This window comes from Bombyx mandarina, chromosome 03 (assembly GCF_030267445.1).
Source record: "Bombyx mandarina strain Sakado chromosome 03, ASM3026744v2".
NCBI lineage: Eukaryota > Metazoa > Arthropoda > Insecta > Lepidoptera > Bombycidae > Bombyx > Bombyx mandarina.
Window position 1 is genome coordinate 875571 of NC_143210.1, and position 16849 is coordinate 892419.

A 16849-nucleotide genomic window follows, 5' to 3' on the forward strand; every position below is an offset into this window, starting at 1 on the left:
GTCGTCAGGTTTGAGCCCCGGGAACTCACCTACCAGTTAAGGTTACGCTGAAATAGCCTCTCAAGGCTATCAGCTTAGGTAGGACAAAAAGCCGTGGTTCAATTATAACGATCATTCAATCCTTACAGCTGATTCGTGGCAGAAATAGGCAGCTATCATCCGTGACGGATTGCATCATACTAACGTAAATTTAGATAAAGTTATGAAAGTGTGGAAGTCAACAGTGAACCTAACATAATTCCTTAGAAACATTGTAAAACGTCTCACTTTTTAATTATTGTTGTAATTTATTGCATAGGTGGGTGGACAAGCTCACAGTCCACCTGGTGTTAAGTGGTTATTGGAGCCCATATTGGAGCACATCTAAAACGTAAATGCCGGCACCCACCTTGAGATACGAGTTCTAAGGTCTCAGTAAAGTTACAACGGCTGCCCCGCCCTTCAAACCGAAACGCATTGCTGCTTCACGGCTGAAATAGGCAGGGTGTTGGTAGTATTTCGGTAGGTAGCACTATTCACAAGACGTGCTCTTTTTATCACACGCACTACATATTATTATAATAGTTTAAACAACTTTTACGATCCGATAACGCATTCATTGTTTTGATTTTATTGATTCTAAAGTTGGAAATAATCGAATAGTTTCATATAGTAGTTACAAATTTAAAAAAATTGAAATTTAAATCTCACAAAAGTATGTGAGAACCCTGATTTGTCCCTATTCTACCGCTACTCCCTATTATCCCCAATCTACGGTAATAAAATATTATACTTATGTTAGCTCGTCCAGTATTTGTATATCTGTGTAACTAGATTGCGTTGAACGTAATGTTCAACGTCTACAAAAGTCCAGTTAACTTAAATATTTACACACGTTTCCAACACAATTTGTAATAGGCAGCAGCTTGGCTCTGCTCCTGGCATTGCTGATGCCCATGGGCGCGTCACCATCAAGTGGATCGTATACTCGTCCGCCTATAAGGTTAATAAAAAATATCACTTAATTATATCTACGTTTGCCTATTATTTTTAATGTAACTTTTAAAATGTTTTTGCTTGAACTATAAGTTTTTGTTAAAAGTCCCATAAGCCCCACTATGGTAATGAAATGTCGAGTAATAAGTATTGTGTCAGGGGTCGCATGGTAACTGTGCGACCAGGTGCAATTTTAATAGCTCACGCGATAAGCTATTTTCGTAGTTGCAGCTTTTATTGTGCTTTGTTGAGTTAAATGGGGGGGGGGGAAGGGAATCCACCAACTGTTACAACTGTACAAGGGAAGTATTATTAAAAAATATAGAAGTAATATTTCGTCATCCCATATTTATGAGAGCTTATTTGTGACATAGCTTTAACAAAAACTGGTGGTACTTTTATTACTGGTGATAGGACGTCTTGTGAGTCTGCACGGGTAGGTACCACCACCCTGCCTATTTCAGCCGTAAAGCAGTAATGCGTTTCGGTTTGAAGGGCGGGGCAGCCGTTGTATTGTTAAAAGTGAGACCTTAGAACTTATATCTCAAGGTGGGTGGCGCATTTACGTTGTAGATGTCTATGGGCTCCAGTAACCAATTAACACCAGGTGGGCTTTGGGTTCGTCCATCCAACTAAGCAATAAGCCTTTTGGGGTTATCTCTTGGACCTGGCACTACCTTCATAGCACGCAAGTGGGTTCACAGAAGTGTTCTCCTGTTAGCGTCACGATAAAGACAATCCACATTACCAAAAATCACCTAATTTATTTGCTAAGTTTATAAGAAAATAGCGGCCCGCTCCGGCTCCGCTCGGGACTTTAACAAAAATTTCAACGATATGTGACGTTATATTTTTTGAAATAAAAGAACACTTATTGCGGCACAACTATAACAGTTAGACATATGCTGTCGCGATAGTTTTTGTAAATAATAATGTGTTCTACAAAGTCGTAGTATATTATTTTATTCTATTATCAATAGTTTTCGCATGGCACGCGATGTAAAGAATATTTTAGGTGATTTTTTTGCACCTTGGGTTACATTAGTGGAGTTTTAGTAATCTCAAATTTAAAAAAATATATATTATATATAGTCAATGTTACTCGGGAATAAATTCTTCAATGTTACTCGGGAATAAAAGCTTCCAAGTAGTGAAAGAATTTTTCAAATCGGTTCAGTAGTTTCGGGGCTTATTCAATACAAACAAACAAACAAATATTTCCTCTTTATAATATTACTAGCTGACCCGGCAAACGTTGTGTTGCCTTAAATAAGATTTCTAGGGAAATTCTACTGTAGAAATAAAAACCTCATTTAACCACATAATACCTCATTATAAACAAAAAAATATATCCAAAAAATAAAAATAAAAATAAATGTTTGGGGTGGACAACCCTTTTCACTTGGGTATAAAAAATAGATAGTAGCCGATTCTCAGACCTACTGAACATACTATTGATACACAAATAAAACCAACAAAACATGGCTGAAAAATGTATAGTATTGTATAGCTCTCAAATATATTAAGTGTATAATCTATGATGTATAGTGAGTAAGTAAGACAGGGGACTTTTTGGCGGGAACGCGAGGAGTGAAGTTGTGTGATTTGTTTTATTTTGTCTATTTAGTGTTTCTTCAGGTTTAAATGTGTAATAATGGTGGTTTATTAACTGTTTAATATCTGTGAAAGTGCACAAATGTGGGGAAATGAAACAAAGCTGCTGGACGTAACTTCTCGGGTTCCTCCAAAAAGTCCACTGAAAAAATCTCAGTAAATGACCACCATTTTACTGCGATTATATTTCATCCCATATCATCTCATTTCATTAAATTTCATCCCAGTTGATTAATGTCTCAAATTAATCATCTTCATTTCATTTCACTCCATATTATCATTTTTCATAAAATTAAGAAAATAAAGTAAAATAAGACATGACTTAAAGGTCTTAGTTACCAGGTCATAAAATTTCTTAAAAAAAAAAAAAGTAAGACAGGAGACCGGCTTCGTCCCCATCCCTACTACGTGATGTTTGCTGGATCAGTGGTGACACCTGGTGGGGATAGCTGATCGATTGATAGTTGATCAGTAGTCGACCGGCGAGCGCGGGAGATCAAATTCAATTTAAAAAAAATCATAATTAAAGGAACTTGAAATTATAAACTCTGAATAAGAATTTATCGTACTACAATTATAATATTTGATTGCCATCTTGCAACCTTATTGCGGATGGAAAAATAGGGGTTGATCGTATAAGAGTGAAAATTGAGAGTAATATGATTTTTTTTATTTTAAGTCATGATAAAACTAAATAAAAAACTTGCCAAAAAAATTAAAGTTTATAATTAACAAAAAATAGGGGTTGATCATAGAGGGATGAAAAATTGAGAGTAACATCAGATTTTTTATTTTAATTCATGACAAAATAAAAATGAAAATTAAAATCTTGCCAAAAAAATTAAAGTTTATAATTAACAAATAAAAAATAGGGGTTGATCGTAGAGGGGTGAAAATTTCAGAGTAATATGATTTTTTTTATTCTACGTCATGACAAAATAAAAACAAAATTCTCGCAAAAAAATTTAAAGTTTTTAATTAGCAAATAAAAAATAAGAGTTGATCGTAGAATTGTGAAAATTGAGGATTGTATGTATTTTTGTATGTTGTATCATAAAAAAATAGAAATTAAAAATTTTATCAAAAAAATAAAAAAATAAATTTTGGGGTGGACTACCCCTAACATTTAGGGGGATGAAAAATAGATGTTGGCCGATTCTCATAGATACCGGATATGCACAAAAAATTTCATCAAAATCGGTCAAGCCGTTTCGAAGGAGTATGGCAACGAAAACTGTGACACGAGAATTTTATATATTAGATTAGTATTAATATTAGTATATTAGTATTGTATAGATACTAATCGTTTGGCATTTAGTGGCAGCTCCACCATATCCCTCGACATCAACACTATTTAAGTGTCCTGAATACCTTTCCCAGCTTTGGCAGGTTGGGTTATTAGTTGCTTGTCTAGTACCAAAGCTCATCTTATGATGAACAGTTTCCGCGACCAGTAGAGGTCACAACTTGAATGCGTTCACCTCCAGATATGAGCTTTGCTGTTCCCCCTTCAGTGTGGAGCGTTGGCCCTTGACGCTAGCGACCCGTGTTGGCTCACTAAGTTATGATAAGATGTGTGATGTCAATTACATCTGTATGATATAATTTATTTACTGGTGGTAGGACCTCTTGTGAGTCCGCACGGGTAGGTACACCACCCCGCCTATTTCTGCCGTGAAGCAGTAATGCGTTTCGGTTTGAAGGGTGGGGGTAGCCCTTGTAACTATACTGAGACCTTAGAACTTATATCTCAAGGTGGGTGGCGCATTTACGTTGTAGATGTTTATGGGCTCCAGTAACCACTTAACAACTGGCGGGCTGTGAGCTCGTCTACCCATCTAAGCAATAAAAAAAAAGTATATTCTAGAACAGAACTAGTCATCATTTGGAGTTTATCACATAGATATTATTGTTTTTTGTTTTTCTTACAATATACAATTATGATAATTTGGTGTATGATGTAGCGCATCAACATTTTTATTATTATAATGATATTATGAAAATCAGGATGTGAAATAAAATACGAGATTCAATTCAAGACGTTTATTTTCGTAAAAATATAAATAATTATACAAATTGTTTCTTTTTTTTTTAAACATATTATAATTTCATCTCTCAATCTAAAATTTAAATTAAGTATTGTAATTAATTAAAATTTTAGATTTATGGAAATTTCGTCAAGAAGTATTTACTGTTTATATTCCATTACATTTTTCTTAATTTCTAAGCCAGGTACTTTATTGTGACATATATAATGATAGTATGAATCATGTTGTTTTTGGACATACCTTTCACAATAATAAGCCGACAACTTTATAAGAACAAACTTCAGACTTTTTATGTAAACACTAAAACTATTACATAAAAACACAACATTTACCTAATAGCATTCGTAATTCTTCAACTCGCTTAGATAAAAATAAATAATGAATAAAAAAATATTTGAGTCTCGTATGGATGTGGCGCATACATACAAATTAGACGCACTTAAAGTTTATTTGTTGAATAATATCATTTCAAGTTTATATGTGTTTGTAATTATAATATATAATATATATTTTATACAAAACATACACACATGCAAGTGCTTTATATAAAAAAAATTACGCACACACACAAGATACACGTGTAACGTTTTACATAAACAAAGAAACATTTAAAATTGCTAATGAGAAACATTCGAACTTAGAACGCTTCATAACATGACTCGAGAATACAAAGCGCTTAATAAATTTGACGGCCACTAGGCCATCCGACGCATCTCAAGCATGGTTAAGCATTAAAAATATCAATTAAAATTAATCTAGGTATTACAAAAACAATTTTTATAACATTTTTACTAAAGATACTTAAAAGCTGACAATTGTTGTGTTGAAATATCATAAATAGCTCTGATTTATCACTTAAGTAAGAAGATAAGGTACTGCACACTTCATTGGATGTTGTGATAAGCAACAATGTTGTGCGAGCCATATTATTTTTATTGTTGTTAGGCATGTGCTGCCTGTATGTCTACAGTAAATATCTAATACATGTTTTGACATTTTTCAAATTTTCTATAATAATTGTCATAAGTTGTTGGTTTAAAAAACAATTTACTTTTACATTTTCGTCCGCACCGTAATCTATTAGTAGACGTTTAACCTATATAACCCGACCATATTAAATACGAACAATTCAAACTATCCTCATAATAGTTTGTTTTGAATCGTGCTAAGAATAAAATCGAGAACCGGTTCCAAAACGTTCTACGATCAGAATTTAAATTACCCCAAATTGACTTTTATGACCTATATTTAAAAAGATATTTTTTATATGAATTTTGTCGATTGTTGAGTTTTTTATTTATAAATTACAAACAAGTTTTATTTAGGATTGATTTTCGTATGATAAAAATTGGAATTAGAAATTCTAAATTTTAATAATGTCTTTAAAGGTAACTTAAAAATTAAAATTTGATACTTCGTGATTTACATTTATTTATATAAAAATAAAAAACCCTTCTTTCGAAATCAAAGAAACACATTTTATATTTGTTTCGCGGAATACAGAATTCCGTCTAAAATTTCCTTTGGCGTCAGTAAAAAATTTCCAATTTCAACAGACTGAAGCCATGGGGTGGCATAAAATGCTGCTTTAATTAAATTTCAAAAGAACATATTTAAATTTATTTCCGAGGAGCGTAATCATTTTTATCATTAACATTAAATTAAATGGAAAATTTGTCACTAAAATACGAATAAAGAGTAAGTCTTCGGTAAGTGAAAAAAAAAATTGGTAAAGTTGAAAATCGTAATTGCTAAATCAACGAGAGATCCATAGAAATGAATTGGTAAAAACGTTTTGATCCGTGCCCCGCGGTACCGTCGACAGAAAAAGATGACGCAACAATTCTTCAACTTTACGTTTGCAAGCGAACGAACGGCCGCGATATTGTTATGTTAATTTTGTTTTTTGTTAACGCTTTATTTATAATACAGAAGTTGTTTTCTTAACACGATCTCGTTCTGATTGTTTCGTTGTTACTACTGATTGTCCAAGGCGAACATTATGTTAAGGTTAATAATGTTGCCACAATCGAAAATTTTAATTAAGTTTTTTTTAAGTGAAAACTTCTTTTAATATTGTTTTGATACGAAAGTCGATGAAACGAAAAAGCGACATTAAAAAGAGATAAGACACATAAATTCGTAAGATTTAACGTGGGAGGAAATGAGATAGGAAGTATTTATTGTACAGTGTTTGTTATATTCGTCGTTCTCTTTATGATCTGCTTCGTAATTAATATTCGTACTTAATACGTTCTGAATAAATCTAGGTAATTTATACGAATAAAATGTAAAATATTATTATCAAGCTTTATATCAATGCGATCATTACTAAAACCTACAATTATCTTCTTCCCGAAATTTTACATTCGTCTCATTATCTTGGAGCCAAAATTTTTGAAGGTTTCACTTCTACCATGTGTTTGGCACACATATTTTTTTTTGTAGTTAATAATCTCTACCTACATGATATTACCACACGTCTTGGGGCATGAGGTCAGTCTGAGTTGTATTGTATCACGACTATCCTACCAATCGGAACGAATTTCGCAGCAGAAATAGGCACAACGGTATACCAACTTGGAACTTTTTTTTATTGCGTTAATGGGTGCAGGGAGCTCAGGACTCGCCTAGTGTTAAGTGGTTACCGGAGCCCATAGACATCTACAACGTAAATACCGCCACACACCATGAGATATGAGTTCTAAGGTCTCACTTTTGACAGTTCAACGCTACGATACCATCCACAGCTGAATGTACGACTATTGTACAACTATTGTACCAACCTTTGCCTATAGCAACCAGTCGAGATTGGATCACACAAGATCCTCTGGCCGGAGCATAGCATCTCCTCGTGTTTTGTAAACAACTATAAGAAAACGTTATACACGCATCAGTTGCTTGAATTAAAACGATAACTCGAAGCGAAATGATACACAAACACTCACTCTGTATCGCGTTTCAGTCTAAATAACCCCGTTATCGCATTATAATTTCGTGTAGATTAAACGAATCAAATCCATATAAAGCAACTTACTATTTGATGCGATAAAAGAAAGGTTAAAAACATAATGTAATTAGGCGTTGTCATTGAGAATTGGCGAATAGATTATAATAAAAATAAAAAAGTAAGTAGGTACAAGAACTACGAATTTGAGTTAACTTTAACGCTATCGAGAACGTTAAATAACTCGCACTAAGCACAGTGAAGTCAGAAAGGAGTCTGCTGCTGTAGGCTTGCTGGTACAGCTTGGAATCATTGATATCCATCACTACGGTGACCACTCAGCTTCTGGTAGCTGGTCAGCTTTCAGAAGAGAGTATATTATTCTTTTTATTTTTTTATTTCTTCGATGTGTGGACGAGCTCACAGCCCAACTGGTGTAAGTGGTTAATGGAGCCCATAGACATCTACAACGTAAATTCCGCCACCCACCTTGAGGTATAAGTTATAAGGTCTCAGTATAGTTATAACGGCTGCTCCATCCTTCAAACCGAAACGCATTAACTGCTTCACGGCAGAAATAGGCGGGGTGGTGGTACCTACCCGTGCGGACTCACAAGAGGTCCTACCAACAGTAAATTAGTATCTTAAGTGTATGGTTCATCTAGAATGGTACTAAAAACTTGTCAGAACCGGTGCTGACGTGGTGATAATCATTACAGTGAGAGCTTACTTATTAGTTTCTTTGTTTTTAACACATATTATTAGATTGTGAACAAATTATAACAGTAAATTAATGAAACCATTGGAGCAACAGCTAGGAACTGGGCAAGCTGTTTTTTAATTGCTATTCTGGACAGATGAGCGTACGACCATCGCTTATGGACAACAGCAATACTAGAGGCTGACATATAATATCTAATATCATCTAATATCAGAGACAGCTGATGCGTACTGATTTATGCACAAGAACGTACACCATACATCATTATTTACATCAGACTGAGTAAAGACCAAGTAAATTATAAACGATACAGGATCTCAAAGGAGTTGCTCCTGAAATCGGAGTCAGGGTGCCAGATGTAAGATCCGGGCTCGTCCGGTATTGTTTTTTGTTACAGTTCTTTATATCCCACCTAATTACATACGAAGTCGGTGATGTTTCGTCTTCGTTTGAGATATTGTATTAAAAAGAAATAACTTCATACAGGCCCATACAGCTAGGCCTTTATGTGGTATTGAACATTACAGCTTCACAGGGATTTCCTTGTCCCCCAGTAATATCAAAGTTAATCAAACCTAAAAATCCAGTGTTTAAACCCTATTGAGTTTCTAGTAGACTCAGCGAAACATTGCTCTTTTTAGAGCAGTTGTTAGATAATTTTTACGGGTTGTGGCTCATGAGTTCGTCCAAGCAGGCTGAAACCAGAATAGTTCCTCGATACTATTGGCAGATATACCAACTATACCAGATTAGTTAATATGAATATAAGATGCTTATAGCCCAACAATATCGCGCACCATACATTGCTATATGGACACGTTCACACTGTACTGTTCTATATATTATTGGATAAGTATAGGTATAAGCCGCTATACTATATGGCACTATAGTAGTCTGAAAGCAGCTTTAGCCGCGTGAGTTTATTTTATGTAATTTATACGTAAAACTGTAAATTGAGTACGGACGTGATCAAATTTTGTATCTAAGCCCGAATTACAAGTTAAATAACCGAGATTATAAAGGGCGCGGATCAAATAAATGTGACCTAAACAAAAAAAGAAAATTCATCCTCGTGCACCCACCCACATAATACCTTAATCGCGACAAAATGAAAAGAAAAAAATTTGAACCTGTTACATGGGATCAGGGAACAATACATCTTATCCCGGTTTTATTGTTGGAGTTCCGCGGCCGTCGGATCTGCAACGCCCCCGATGAATTCTGCAAATCCCTTCGAAGACAAGTCTGCTACCTGCTCCAAAACTACGGCTCGATATTTTTTATTGGTTCACGTTTGTTCAATATCACCTGTTTTGTAAACCTAAAGTTTTTTTTTACGGTTGCCCTAAATAGGGAAGTCTGACTCACGGCCCAGCTGGTTATTGGAGCCCATGGGCATCTCAACGGGAATGACTAGTCTATTTACTAGTGTCCTAGACTAGTTCTTTGTGGCAGAAAAGGGCAGGTCGGTAATGGCAACCCGTGTGGGCTTATAAAATGTCCTATTACCATTGTATAATAACTCCAGACAGATTCCACAAGGAAGTAATATTAGGCCACAATTTTTTTGTAAGTTTTTATAACTATAAGTAGTTGATAAATTGCCAAGACGTCTTAGACGTTACAAAGTAGCTGTTGCGACCCAGCTTCGCCACCCAGCTCGGTAAGTGAAGTTGAAATGTCATTTTTATTGTAAAAGAACAATCCTAATTTTACCTCACAAAGAATACCAACCCGGCATCATTTCATATAGTTAAACCAGAAGTTAATCTTCACATTACAAAATATTTTCGGTTCATTGTGAAATTCATACTTCTCCAGGGTCGACCTACATATCGTGCCTTACCTACGAAGCTCCAGTTGCATGGAGTCATAAAAAACCACTAACCAAGCATTTGTATTAAGAAGTCCTTAAACATAGATAGATGACACGATTGTTTTTAAAACGCTGATCCGTCATTTTATATTTGGCGAAGACATAAAACCAATAAAGGTTGTTATTGTGTAAACACGTTATCTCGATTAGATAAAGAGTTATAAAAACATGTTTGTATTACAAGATTTATGTTGTACTTAAGTATGTATCTAAACAGCTTTGTCAGAGGGCTCTAAATAATTTTTAAGTAAACATCTTGAAAAAAATATCTGTGATTTTTTCGTGACTTTTCTCTTAGAAATGTATTAAAATAATATATAGATTAATTAGAAAAAATAGGCAGATGAGTTTAGGAAGTTTACGAGTACCAAAACATGATGGCACCACTGCTATTTCGCATCTCGAAGAGAAGCACGTATTCAAGACAAAACATTAGGAGCAGGAATAGAGGAAATTAATTAAGAAAGAGATGACGGGCACTCTTAATGCTCACCCGTAATGCCTATTAAAAGGTGATCCAAAACCTGTAAGGCACTATAGATATTTTTCAGTTTATAAGTAGCAAGATTCCAATTTTCTACACGTCACACAGTTCATGTTACTGTGTGAATTCGTCTGATGAAAATTGGCTTCGCGAGCTATATAAGTCTTCAAGAAACTCCGTTCGCTGTCATCGGATACAAGGAATTTTTCGAGCTGATTAAAGAGATTATTACAAAAAATGAGTTTTTAACTTCGATACTGGCACTGGTTTGCGTGCAGGCGAGCCCACACCGGCTCGTGACACTGTACTGCTCATGCCGGCTGCGATGCCATCACGGTTTGAATGCATTTATTTCAATCAATTTGTGTCTCAAAATGAGTAGCGGCCGTCGGTCGCAAACAAGAAATATTACTTAGACAGTTAACTTTATTGTTTTTCAATGTTTAGCGGCAGTGTTTTTCGATTCGCTTCGGTTCTATGAGTCACTTTACCGCTCAAGGCCACTACGCCGGCCGGCGTTCCGTAGCAACTGTTTTTTTTTTTCATCTACACATTTTTTTCTTTGTGGTTCTACGGTTATTGCCAGTTAGAAATTGATTAACTGATCGCTGATCGGTTAGGTAACATAAAACTTTAAGTACACAGTAGTCGATTTTGTGGATTTTCGTTGATAAATTTATGTGTTTCATTTTTGGCAACATTACGAATTAGGTTAACGATTTTTGTCTATTTTTTCAGACTGTACAACGTTTGACGGATTGCTATAGTTTATTTACAATTAAAACTAGTATGTAATGAATAGATTTTTTTTTCAATTGTGTTGTAATGTGAATGAATTTTTAGACAAAGCAATGTTAATTTAACCAGCGACAGATAACGTAAAATCGGAATCGAAAATCGAAATCTATATTTAGGTGTCACACTATATGTAAATAATCTGTGAAGATTTCGGTGTTACGGCACTATGACCTAAAGATCTTAGTTACCAGGTCATAAAATCCCTTAAAAAAAAGTTACGGCACTCTGACAATGACATCGTCCTTCAGATTTCAAGTCCTTCCTTGTCTTTCAAGAACATCACGATGCTCTCTTAGGTACCACCAATCAGTATTTATTGAAACGAATAATTTCAGTGGAAGTTTATTTATTCAAATGTAAATATCCGTTTGACTGATGCAATATTCGAGAAGAATTGCCTACTCCCCAAAGTTAGGTGAAAATTCACTAGAACTTTCTTTCGTATTTACAATTCGTTCTAAGACGTTATAGTGATTCTCATTCGATATTAAAAATATTTTTGAGTGTTTTATGGTGTAGGTAAATTTAGTTATTTTACAATATATTTCAATAAAACTTTATACTTTTATTCTAAGCGCAATATGGTGTGACATATTATTAATATGTTTAGTTTTTTTGAATTCAAGAATCAAGATAAGAAATAATAATTAAAATCCAACAATACAGTTATCATTAATGTAACAAGTGTTGTTAATATGTTGTGTACTTATCGTCTTAAAACAGAAAAAAACAAAAATGATTTATGTATCTTCAGACCATTTTCAACTTGTTTTTCACAAAGTTTATTTATTGGAGTACTAAAATGATGTCAAAACAGTCATTCGTCTTCGAGTTATTTAAAAAATACACTACTTATAAAACTTGTAGTTCTTTCTATGTTATCAAGATTTTACAGTTTATGACCGCTAGTTGAGGATAGTATTTAACAAATTAAATTATGGACTATACCTATCTTAATTCAGTTAAAACTTATAACGTTTTTATTTGTCTTACTTACCTATACACATACAGTAAAACAATGAACGATATCACGGAAATCCTTAGACAAACATAAATATGTATGTTTTATCGCTTAGTGTTCTTATCTTTACGTCCAGACTAGTCGACTTGACGCCTGATAAATAAATATACATAAATAATCTATAAAAGATGTTACAATATTTTTATTCTAATGTTTACAATCGGTAACAAAGGAAAAAAAAAACAAATGTTATTAACGAAACACTACAAAAATATATCACTGGGTCTCAGAGCCCGTACGCGTTCGAACAAAGAAAAGCCGGCCGGCTTTCTTTCGTGAGACGACACAGACACGTCCTTCTCATAACACGGCCGGGCGCAACTGGCCTGCGGGGAGGTCGGTGCCGGTTGCGGAGCGACCCCCCGCACCCCCGGCCTCGACTCTCTATATAAATTGCCTGTGCTTCCCGTTTCTATCAGTCCGTCAGAAAGAGCGACAGGGTTGGGTGGGTCATACAGTGAGCCTAGGGCGAGTGACGAAGCCCTGTGGTTACGAGATCAGATCTGATGCGGTCGTGAGCTTAGGACATTTTCATATTCCCATCGATCTCTTGACGATAACTAGTCGCCGGTCCGAAAACCGGTCGTTCAGTGCGAATTAGCAGTACAAAAGAGACTTGTGATATTTTTCTAGTATAAGTTCCGGTATTCATCGGAACAGTTTTAATTTTTTCGTATCTAAAAGTGTACAATATAAGTAAAAATTTGGAAAACATGGAGATCCTGCCGGTCACCAATCAATTTAATGTGGGATTCAACAGCGAAAAAGGTGAGTCTCGACTTTCTATCGAGTGTTGCGAGAGGAAGCCGGCTTTCTAACCGGGCGTCAGCTGTTGCCATGCGGCGCGCGCACCGCCAACCACTCCACCGGCGGCCGCGGGCCCTGAGGCGAGGAGCCGGCTGACGTCACGTCCAGCTGATCTACATCAGCTGTTACGCTGCGCCCTTCGAGAGACGTTCCATATATTATTTACGTTTCCCTTTTCTTGCGTCATTTCACTTTAATTCTAATTGTATACGAGTATCTTTTGTAAAATATAAATTATTCTAATTGGATAAATTTTTTTTAAATACATGTTTGAAATGTGAAATAAAAATGTATGTTTTTGTATTGTTGTAGCGTGGAGCGGGCCGACATGGCGGGAAGCGCCGGCGCCGGTGCCGACGGAAGCGGCGCTGGCCCATAGGCTCGAGAGAGAACTACGAGCGGCCAAAGGAGCCAGCGAGCTCGCCACCGCGGAGGTCTTAGTGCCGGCGGAGCTGCTCGCGAGGGCGTCGCGGCAGACGCTCGCGCTGGCGGAGGGCGAGCCCTGTGGGTCCCGGGGCGCGGCCGTCATCATCGACGTCGCGGGCCGAAGATTAGCAGCCTTCAAAATAGACCCGAACACGCTAACCACGCACGAAATACATCTACACCTTGAACACGACCCCACGAACTGGACGAGTCTGTTGCCGCAATTCTTAAAGTGAGTCTTCTTACACTCGCTCAATGTGTAGACGTTTGTAGACGCGAGCCCGCTACGAGGTGTACTAACGAGCTTTCTCTTTGCAGAAATTTAACGCGAGGCGGCACCATCATCATCAGCCCCCAGTTCACGATAGAGAAGAAGAAATTGTTCAGGAGCCAGGCGGAGTGATGGCCGGGCGCGAGCCGACTGACTGCCCTCCTCGATCGATATCTACGTATCGTTAATTTGACAAATATCAATATTATTATAATAATAATATGTATATTAATTATTATATATTTTTAATAAGAGAAAATCAAAAGCACAGCGTGATATGTAATGTATAGTGGTAGAGTAAGAGCGGAAGAGCGCGTCGCCGCCGCCTCCCGTAGTGATGCGAAATACACTTTACTTATCGATAAAGTGTCGATGTTCGCGCTGGTCAGGACGTCGGCGGCGCGCGGCGCGGCGGCGTGCGGCGGCGAGCGTCGATCTCCCCTCACCCCTCTGTCGCCCGCCCCCCACCCGCGCGCCCCCCGCACTTACCTTCGTTCTATGATCATTGTTTGTATTTTATTATTGGATGTTTGAATGATTGTGAATCGCGATGGTTGTCCGCGTGAGTGTCGCGGCGGCGCCGGTGCGCTCCCTATGATCTCAGTCGCCGCCGCGCGTGTGATACTGATAACCCTGATAGGTTTAGTCTTAGGTATTATTTTATTTTGTTTGTTTCGAGTTTGATTCTATTCTGGAGTTGCGTAGAGTTTTGTATTTTCACGTATCGTAACTGTATTTGTTCGGGGCGATCGATTCGGTCCGGAAATGTGTACGTTTTTTTTTGTATTCGACCAGCGTAGGCAGGGACGTAATTGGTCCGAGCGGCGTCAGGTCTGGCCATTAATAAAATCGTACATTTGTTTGTGATACTACTTTTGTAATGTATAAAATTTTATGATGAAAAAGAAATATACTTTATATGAACGAGAGAACACGCATGCAGATGTAGTAATAAAGGCGTAGAGGGCGCTGTGAGCGGCGGGAACACCTCTCCCCGCACCCCCTACCCCGTAAAGATCTCAGATTATATTAATATAGTTATATATAATAAAAAAAAAGTATTAAGTTATTTAAGTTAATATAAAGATTGTAATTTTTTTGTAATATTGTTTTTCTAATGGCGCGCATTGCCGCGTTGCGAGTCCAGTGGGTGCGAGTCGGTACTAACAGTACACGAGCGTGAATGTGTGATGACGAAGTGTCGAGCAGCAGTGGAATGCATTTCCTTGAACCAGTGTGTGAACTACATTAAATGTATGAACGATAGGCTCGCCGTTCCCGAACGGAATCCACTGAATGTTTTGTATTCTGTATAGGGTTCAGTGTTTTAAACGCACAATATCATAGTACTAGATGTGTCACTACTCATCGATGAAACATGTAAAAAAAAATACCACGTTTACTTCTAAAATGTCGACATATACAAAAAAACTAACAATAATGATAATAAGAATAATAATAATAAAAATAATAAGAATAATAATAATAATTGTAAAATGTGTATAATATCAATTGTTTATAATTGATATTTATTTGATAGACAGTAAAAGAAAATGTAGAAAAAAAATTGAAGAGTAAAAAAAAATACATAGTTTCAAAAAATATATGTACTTGTTTTAATTTCTCGTGACCCTTAACTTGGCCAAGCGATGCTGGCCGCCGGTGAACCGTCCAAGATCAAACAGACTCGTGCTGTTCAAGTTTCTGTGGGTTCTGTTATATCTAGACCAGCCCTTACCAAAGTGGGCGATAACGCCCCCTTCTGGGTTGTGTGGCCCAAAGGGAGGCGATAAGAGAGAAAAGATAGGGACGTTGTGTAGAGACTTGTGAGGCGATTTGTAATTTCATCTAGCACGACTTAGACACCGACTGAGCTCTCACTATAGTGGTTATTAAGTAGGTGAAAAACAGGGCACTAAAAAGAAATTTATTCTCAAAGTGGGCAATAGACAAAATAAGTTTGGGAACCCCTGATCTAGACTAGTGCTCCAGATAGACCGTGAACCGTAAGTTTGATTCAATGAAAACTCAAAGCTTCGATTTAAGACACGAAAAAGAAAACAAAGAAACGGATTTTATCATAAATTAACATAAAGCTTAAGCCAACTAAGAACAGGCCGAGAGCGAGGACTATAAATTTTGTTTAAACTGGCTCTGAACTGGTTCGGACCGGTTCGCTCGTACCGGTCGTGCGCCCTACCATCCCTCGCACTCATCCTCGTTTAATAGTCGTGTAGGACTGGTCGAACTGTCTACGTGCAGGGAACTTACGTGATCGAAACTGGAGATGACGGTCTTGAATCTAACACAATGTCACTTAGAAGATACCTGAGTAGGCACTAATAGACATATCATCTTCTCGCATTAAAACAATCTCAAAACTTACCAACTTTACAGGAGAATGTTTTAAAGGTTTTAACATGTGACATTTTTAATATTAATCATCTTTGCAACATTATTATTATTATTTTTACCAGTTACATTATCTGCCTTTTGAAGTGAAATAAAATTATGTATTAATTTTGTTAATAGTAGTCAAAACATAGGTAAACTAAAAAAAATTAATTAAACTACGCTCTTTTGACAGTATTTATGAGAAAAATACTGGAGATACCAAATGATTCCGCATATTAACTCAATATCGAATATTTTTAGAAATTGTTCACTTTTAATGCGAAAAGGCGATATGTACCTACTTTTGTACACATCATCCAAGATATCTAGAAAGTGATGTTGTGCCCTTAAATCGCACGAGCACGTTCGAACCTTTTTAAGGGAGACCAAGCATTAAAACTGAGTAGCAAACTGCATTATGCTGTTGGGCAACCCATAGCTTTGTTTGCAAGGTATGCTCATCAAAA

General features: G+C 36.5%; 1 protein-coding gene across 1 annotated transcript; it reads left to right on the forward strand.

The window, feature by feature from the left end:
• Positions 1-12890: 12890 nt before the first annotated feature.
• On the forward strand, positions 12891-15592 carry LOC114253213 (protein charybde). Its single transcript, XM_028188003.2, has 3 exons — positions 12891-13252; positions 13604-13949; positions 14036-15592. Exons 1-3 carry the CDS (start codon positions 13198-13200, stop codon positions 14118-14120), a joined length of 486 nt encoding a protein of 161 aa, XP_028043804.2. The 5' UTR covers positions 12891-13197; the 3' UTR covers positions 14121-15592.
• The last annotated feature ends 1257 nt before the right edge of the window (positions 15593-16849 follow it).

Excerpts from the sequence above, each read along its gene's own strand:
- LOC114253213 (XM_028188003.2), top strand. The coding sequence starts at position 13,198 with ATGGAGATCCTGCCGGTCACCAATCAATTTAATGTGGGATTCAACAGC. Across the intron at positions 13,253-13,603 it reads GGGATTCAACAGCGAAAAAG|CGTGGAGCGGGCCGACATGG; the intron begins GTGAGTCTCGAC and ends GTATTGTTGTAG. Across the intron at positions 13,950-14,035 it reads CTGTTGCCGCAATTCTTAAA|AAATTTAACGCGAGGCGGCA; the intron begins GTGAGTCTTCTT and ends TTCTCTTTGCAG.